At 38.8% G+C, this 7,848-nt stretch overlaps 1 protein-coding gene across 1 annotated transcript; it reads left to right on the top strand.

The window, feature by feature from the left end:
• The first annotated feature begins 514 nt into the window (after positions 1-514).
• Positions 515-7,250, top strand: LOC145233192 (allene oxide synthase-lipoxygenase protein-like). Its single transcript, XM_080097869.1, has 14 exons — positions 515-593; positions 1,116-1,302; positions 1,719-1,847; positions 2,233-2,490; positions 2,894-2,984; positions 3,194-3,350; positions 3,647-3,904; positions 4,542-4,734; positions 5,123-5,203; positions 5,263-5,381; positions 5,637-5,756; positions 6,583-6,717; positions 6,780-6,878; positions 6,991-7,250. The coding sequence occupies exons 1-14, from the start codon at positions 561-563 to the stop codon at positions 7,168-7,170; spliced, it is 2,040 nt and encodes a 679-aa protein (XP_079953995.1). The 5' UTR covers positions 515-560; the 3' UTR covers positions 7,171-7,250.
• The last annotated feature ends 598 nt before the right edge of the window (positions 7,251-7,848 follow it).

The following is a 7,848-nucleotide window of genomic DNA, read 5'->3' as shown; positions in this document are numbered from 1 at the left end:
TTTTCTGAGAAAAAGTGCCAGATACATAAGATTTAAAAAGTGTACGGAAATGTGACCGTCAAGATTTGAACTCTGAGAGAAATTCCAGTCACTAATGTGATGATTGCCAAGTCAGCAGGGTTTCACGGACCATTCCCCACGCGTAAAAGCGGCCACAGTTGATCAAAGTCAATATTACCCCGGCAAAACCGCTAAGTAAACTCCTGGGTAATTCAGTTGTCTGGCGAAGGTGTTTTGCGCATAAACCGACATTACAGTAAACATGTTTTTGAAAAGTTATGTGAAAGTGAGAGGGTGTTTTGGGGGTATATATCTTAAACGCGACATGGCAGAAAATTACTTGTTAACTGACTGAAGTCATGGATTGCTGACTGAAAACATTGTGCAACTGAATGTTAGTCAACCAAAAAGCGGAAGGTAGCAAACAGAAGTGTTAAATTCTGTAAGTTGGCCTTTGAAATATTATCTTTGAGTTACAACAATATTTTGAATTTGTTTTTATTAGATAGGAAATTCAAAAGTTTAGGTGTTTGTAGTTTTAAACTAAAAATTGCAAAAAGATGACGCAGGCCAACTACAAAGTTTCGGTAACGGTAAGTGAAAAGCTACAAAACAGATAGGTAGGTAAAAGCTTGAACTGAATTAATAACTTTCACATCTCTGAGAAACAAGTGTCTGCATTGGCTTGAAGCTAATTTTATGATGCAATGGAAAATTTCTACAAATACTTGACACCAGAGTTTTAAATCGAGCCAGGCTTTTTCGGACCGGGTTCGGGCTTGGGTTCCTTTAAAAAAGTGCTTGATTCGGGCCTGACTTTACACTCTGTGTCAGTATTATTTTGAATAAATTTGACTAGCTAAGTAGACAGTTGTTGGACCAAAGACTCTCAAAACGCATTGTTCACGACCAACCGTCCTTTGCGTTTGTTGTCTTTCTGAGGGCTCAATGTATTGGCCTGTCAATCAAACTTTCGGGCCTTCACGAGCTTAACAAAAACGATTCGGGTTCGGGCTCCAATTTCGGGCTCCAATTTCAGGCCCGTTTACAACTCTGCTTGACACACCTTGCTTTTAAAAGTTATTTTGGATGTCAATAACAAAACCTGTTTACAGACATCCGATGCCACGGACAACGCTGGTACAAACTCCACAGTGCATCTCGAAATGGTTGGTGAAAGTGGTAAGACTACTGGTTGGTTGACATTGGATAAATTTCTGCACAACGATTTCTCAGTTGGGGAGAGCGATACTTATGATCTCTCATGTGAAGATGTTGGGCTTCCGATTATCATTCGATTTAGTGAGTTTATTGACGACAAAATAATAACCACTTTTATAACCCTGAACTTAACTTTATCCACCTTTCCACTTTCCTCGTTCCGTTGCATTTTGTGCCATTGCAGTGATTAAAACTTAGCGCACTTAAGGCAGAAATGTCAGATACACGAATATTCTTAGTCTAGTATGCTGAGGGCAACAGTATAGGCTACATAAAATACCATTTACAAACATAATACCTTGTATACACAATACGCTGTGTCATGGATGGCAGTTTTGAGGTACTGTCGAGAGGAATGTAAGTTTTCATTTAAAAAATATTCAAAAAATAAAGCATGTAATAGATAACACTTGAATAGTTTTTGGAAAGAGTATGTCGTTGTAATCAAGCTGCACGTGTATTAATAATCCGCATTTCAACATTTCTTTATCTGACAGAGCTAACAAACTGGTTCAGCACCGACGAATGGATGTGTAACATGGTTAAAGTGGAATACGGAAAAGAATCGGCTGAATTTCCTATCTACGACTGGATTTCTACTTCCATCGAAGTTGCAAGGGGAGAGGGTGAGAGTGCAACGTATAACAAACAACTACACGATTGGTGTACTCCAACTTCTCTAAGCATCTGTTTTGTTATTTCAAGTCTATGTAATTGATTCAGACCATGTAGTAACCGTGATCTGTATCAAAGAGTGGTTAATTTCGTTACACGCTTGTAATATAAGTTCTACATTTCAACGATGTTTTTCCACACAATTTTTGTTTTGCTGAAGTCAGGAGTTATTCAAAAGCACATTCAAATTCTGATGAGACCTTATATGTCAAAACAGTGTGCACTGTCTGCAGGTCAACATTTAAAATCCTTAGGTTTATTTCCAAAGGCTTTTATGGCAATGTCATTTTGCTGTATAAGTATGGTAACAACAAAAAGGAACAAGTTGTTTTACAGCTCAACTTCCGCAAAAGATCACCAACAACGACGTTAAAAAGTTGCGAAAAGACGAAGTCTCAGGAAATTTTACAAAATTTGCGTGGGTTCCAAAACCGACGAAGCCCACAGACATCGGATGGGGACTTCCTCGTTACGTCAACGCTACCACGCATCAGCAATTGCCCAGAATTTTCCAACGAGACGAGATTCGCTCAAACCATTTTCTCAGTGCTGAGTTTTCGGGAGCCATCAATACAGCATATGGCCTTGTCGAAAGTATGTTACAGTTAATCCAGTTTTACCCTTGGGCCCAGCAAAGATCGAATATTTTCAGTTTTTTTAACATTTGTCGGATATTTTGAGTCATATTAAATCTTAGTTAGGAATATTTACAAGTTACAAAATCAGTCATGAACTTCTGATTGCACAATTGGCAAAATTGCCATCATTAGTTCAGTATGTAGAAACAACGAGTAAATAATTCTTTTTTGAATTATTCCAACGACGCATTTATATCATACAATTAAGGCACATGCAGTCCACATTGATAAGAAGGTGTTCCAAAAAAGCCCTTCAACAAGCCTTCCCATACAACATGGTGACATTCAAACCCACGACAGGAACTTTTCCGGGACTCGCGCTCTACAAGCTAAGCTTTCAACTAAACATTCTTTTGTAGCTTTATTTGCACCCATTGATGAGCTGAAAGATTACCACAGTTTGTATCAGCACGAGTCATTGAAACGAGAAAATCCCATGTATTTGGAAGAGTAAGTGCATAGATTCTGTACAACTTTTTGCTGTAATATACCGATATTTTTTTCGATTTGGTGTTTACAACTAGCATGTAATGTAGAATGTATGTACATTTGTCAGGGGTAGGCAACCTTATAATTGCTGTGTAGTGTTGTTGATATTTAGGTGTCATTAAACATTGAATGTTCCTTTGCATTTATAACTTATTTCATCTGTTAATTAGTTGGTACGAGGACCACAGCATGGGACGACAGATCCTGAATGGAATCAGTCCACTGTGCTTCAAGCGTTGCAAGTCACTACCGGCTAATTGTGACATCACTAACGATGACGTCTGTCAGATATTGGGCGGGGGAAAGACCTTGGAAGGAGAAGTGAAGGTGTTTACCTGTACCGTGTTACGTTGATAACTGCACAAACAATTTAAGCGTTAATGCATATCTGGTACCGTTTTAACATTCACCAAGCTATATTCAAAACAAATGGATATCTGTACATTAGTTATAACTAAATAAGTACTCCCTTGTAGGATAATTTAAACTTACATGTCCCCACTTTTGCGTTTCAAATCACTAGCAGAGCTAACTCACAAACTTTGGACCAGATTGAAAGTCGTATTATTTCATAAATTCGAAGCTAAAACGGTACCTAAACCACTAAACAAAAAAATGCTTAGGCTGGCAAAATCTACATCGCCGACTTCTATAATCTTCTCAATGGAATCGCAAGGATCAAACACTACTCAAGTGGAAAGCCCCTTCACTGCGCTGACTGTATGGGTCTCTTTTACGTCAACGACAAAGGTGAATTCCTTCCCTTGGCAATTCAACTAGTTCCTGGTAATCGGGATCACGTGTTCACACCCAACGACAGTAAAGAGGATTGGCTGCTTGCCAAGATGTACCTGCGGTGTGCACAGAGCAACATGCATGAGGTAAGCTGGTAGTAATTGGATTTTACAATCGGTTTGTCTGTTCTGAACTCAGCCGTATTGGAAGCTTTTGGGAAAACCAATAAAGGTGTCTAGTATGGGACATCGAAACGTTGGCATACTTTAATAAAGACTGCTGAAAGAGCCAAAATTTTGTTGATACAAGATTATTTCTTATTGCATAAAATCCACTAAACATAAAGACAGCAAAGAAATACAAAAGTGTAAGGAAAAGCAACCATTACCCTCTTTTTTCTCAACTAACGTATCATTTTTTGGCCTGGGACCATAAATCAAGACGACGTTATGCTGAAAGCCCGAACTGGGCCTAAATATATGTAGTTTTTCATCCGAAAGTTCTACACCAATGCGACAATATCATGATTTTGCCCCAAACCCTTTTTTATGAACAACCTAAACCGATCCTATATTTTGGAACTCTAAAAAAAGGATTTCGACATTTGAACAAAGGTCTACGCCAGTGCTGTCAGTAGGATATTATTACAGCTCCCTATAAAACTATAATTCGTAGGATTTCACACCTTTACTACCGGTTTGTGTAGTGTCTGAAGTATTCATTTGGAGCAACACTCCTTACAGACAATGTAATTGTTGCTTTTGTTTCTTGTTTGAATTACAGTGGATTTGTCATTACTTGGAGACTCATGGTGCCATGGAACCTTTCGGTGTGGCATTGTTTCGGTGTTTACCTCGTGCTCATCCGATTTACAAGCTGATGCGTCCCCATCTTCGTTCGGTGTCTGTTATCAACACAGATGCGAGAACAACTCTTATTCCGCCAACAGCTATGCCAGGAAAGGGGATAGCAACAGGTTTGTATGGTGAAGCGGAACAAACCCTTTGTCAAGTTAATCAAACAAATTTGGAAACTATTAAGCTTCTGTCAGGACAACCAAGCTAGCAACACAAACTTCAATGTCCAAGATAAGCTCCTTTCAAGTAACCATGTTACTAGTTTGTTGCTAGCTTGTTTGTCACTGTGATTACATTTTCTTAATTTTTTTTTTTCAAATTCAACCTAAGGCATGTTATTTTGCCGACTGTTGAAAGCTCCTGCTAGTTAAGTTGTTTTGTTGAGTTGAGTTTATTTCGGCGTCCGAAGCAAATACTTAAACAAAAATTTAATAAGTAGGGGATTAAACCGTAATGACCGAAATAAACTTTGCAGAACTGTTTTGTTGAAATGTTTTTGCATTTTAGAGGCTATTGCTCTTACACGTAAAGTGTACAAGACGTTTAACATTGGTAGTCTCAACATTCCCAAGTTACTGAAGGAAAACGGTGAGAAAACAGAACTTTAAGTTTCGATCACACTTTTGACCTGTTTCGTTGAAACATAGGGACGGACGATGCAACTCTTCTGCCTAACTACTATTACCGAGACGATGCACTTGACCAGTGGAAGATCATGGAGAAATATGCGAGTGCTTGCATTCGTTACTACTACAAGTGTGATTCGGTAAGAGAAAGAGCTTGGAACAATGCAAATTAAACTGCATGGAATTGTCTTTTGCCTATACAACATAATGTAAATCGTCTTCAGTAGTTTAAAGTGATACTTAGGTAGTTGATTCTTCTTGTTATAAATGGAAAATATTTGGGTTTATATTTGGATCAAAATTTGCAATCTTAGACAAACAATTTAAGTGCAAAAAGGTTCTAGGGTTTCCGGAACGAATCAACTCAACCACTTTGCCTATCGTTTTTTATTTAGGACGTTGTTGGTGATTTCGAACTGCAATGCTGGGCAAAAGATGTCGCCACAGAGGGACTAGGATGGCAAGACAACGATACAAAAGGAATGCCAGAAACTCTAACAACAGTTGATCAGCTGGTAAGACTCAACACTAAATCCTATGATACAGTGTTGTTGCAGGCGTATGTCATAAACGTTTCTTTTTGCTCACCCGGCCAGAGTTGCGGGCCCGAAATCTGAGTCCGAACCCGGCCAGAACCCGAAAGTATAAGCCCGAAGCCCGGCCCGAACCCGAAACGTTTTTGCAAAGCCCGTTTAGGCCCGAAATTTGATTGACAGGCTTATCCACGAAAGCCTTGCGACAATTGTTACTAAAAAATGGCGGAAACGGAACGTAAAGTCAGGCCCGTTTTCTGACAAATACCTAAGCCCGAACCCGGCCCGAACCCGAAAAACCCGGCCCGAAAAACCCGGCCCGACTTGCAACTCTGCACCCGGCAATTATATATAATTCATCCTTCGTTTCGACGTCTCATTCTGGACGTCTTCATCAGAGTAACGGTACACTACTCAACACAATCGTTCTTATAACACCACACAAGGTGATAGCAGAAGGAAAACTAGCACAAACACGCGGATGAAAAACGTAGTTTAGAGGTTGTTTATCCCTGTGGTTTAGTGGTTTCCGACCTGGGATTCGTAAACTCTCCGTGGGGTGGGTTTCAGGGGCTTTGTTGTTGAATTTTTTGAGTTTCAAAATAGCAATTAATTTGTCAAACGAGGTTTAAGTGAATTCGTTGTAGGGGTTTCCTGGTGTTTTACTTGATGAATAGCGCAGATGAAATGATCCATTGCAACAAATGGGTTGGTTACCATTGCCTTGTTCGAACAATTCAAAGACACGGATTGTTGCATAAAGCACAAAGTCATAAAGACTAGCTTGACCATGTTTGATTTTTTTCAGATTGAGATCTGCTTGACTTTGATGTTCACAAGTTCAGTGCAACATGCTGCAGTAAACTTTGGCCAATTCGAGACCTACAAATACGTTCCTAATTCACCCTTAAGCATGAGGCTGGCACCTCACAAAAAGGGAGAGGTAAGGCCATTATGACTTGTAGACAATAATTAAGACTTACCAACGGTAAAAATACGTTCCAGGGCAACCAGCAAAGAATTCTGGATACCTTGCCTGATTCTGTGATGGCTGGATCAGTTATAGCAGTGGTGTTCGCACTTTCGGCCTATTCTCCAAACGAGGTATTTTCTATCAGAAACCGTTGCTATTGTTTAAACCCAGCTTAATACAAGTCATAGAGAGCTTTTACAAATCTGGGAATACTACAATAAATAAACTAAACCTAATTTTCAGGTTTACTTGGGACAATTTCCGGAGCGTCTCTTCACAGAAAAGATTATTCTCGACATCCAACAGAATTACATGAAAGATCTTCAAGCGCTCGAAGCTAAGATAAAAGCCCGCAACAGCAAGTTGGATCACCCTTACACCTTCCTACTGCCATCCAGGGTTCCAAACAGCATTGCTATTTAAAATTGTGCTAAAATTTAAAGCTTAGGCAATATTCGCATATCTTACACACCAACATATAATTATGATATATCTGGAAGCTAACCACTAAATACTTCGTTTTTGATAACTTCAATACAAATCATACTGCATCAAAACAAAGTTTCAATTTGTTGTTACGTTACTGATTTGAAAAGAGAATGCAACGAAAATGTTGTTAGTTTATGAATCACACAATAACCAAAATCTGAAAAAAAAACGAAACGCAAAGTTTTGCATGCTGCAAAGGTTAACTGTAAAAGGAGATGATAAATTAAAATCAGCAGACCTAGACCGTGCAAAATCGACTTTGCAAAGCACGCGTTTACCCGTAGTTGACCCCATTTGTTCAACAGACCCTTAAGCAGCCGATATTCAGTAAACCATAAAAAACGGCCACGTTTGGGCACCAATACCAAGTTCAAATTTGTTAATGTTTAGAACAAAATCGACAGACACTAGTTGCAATGCTTAAATATCGTTAATAATTATTGCAAATGTGTTTAGTGCAACGTCGTTAATATATCACCCTTGAAATCAGGATAATATCTTATATTTAGAATGATTATGTATACTGGAATCGTCACTCTTATAATAATGGCAATGGTCATTGTACTTAAAACAAGTACGAAAGACAATTGAATTTTTGATAATACCCAGAAA

This window comes from Phallusia mammillata, chromosome 6 (genome assembly GCF_965637545.1).
Source record: "Phallusia mammillata chromosome 6, kaPhaMamm4.hap1.1, whole genome shotgun sequence".
In the NCBI taxonomy this organism is placed as follows: domain Eukaryota; kingdom Metazoa; phylum Chordata; class Ascidiacea; order Phlebobranchia; family Ascidiidae; genus Phallusia; species Phallusia mammillata.
This window is presented reverse-complemented; position numbering and strand designations above follow the sequence as displayed.

What these genes read in the sequence shown, in the direction of transcription:
- LOC145233192 (XM_080097869.1), top strand. Translation starts at nt 561, where the DNA reads ATGACGCAGGCCAACTACAAAGTTTCGGTAACG. An exon ending in TCCGATTATCATTCGATTTA is followed by an intron (nt 1,303 to 1,718) that starts GTGAGTTTATTG and finishes TTTATCTGACAG; the next exon opens with AGCTAACAAACTGGTTCAGC. An exon ending in CACAGAGCAACATGCATGAG is followed by an intron (nt 3,905 to 4,541) that starts GTAAGCTGGTAG and finishes TTTGAATTACAG; the next exon opens with TGGATTTGTCATTACTTGGA.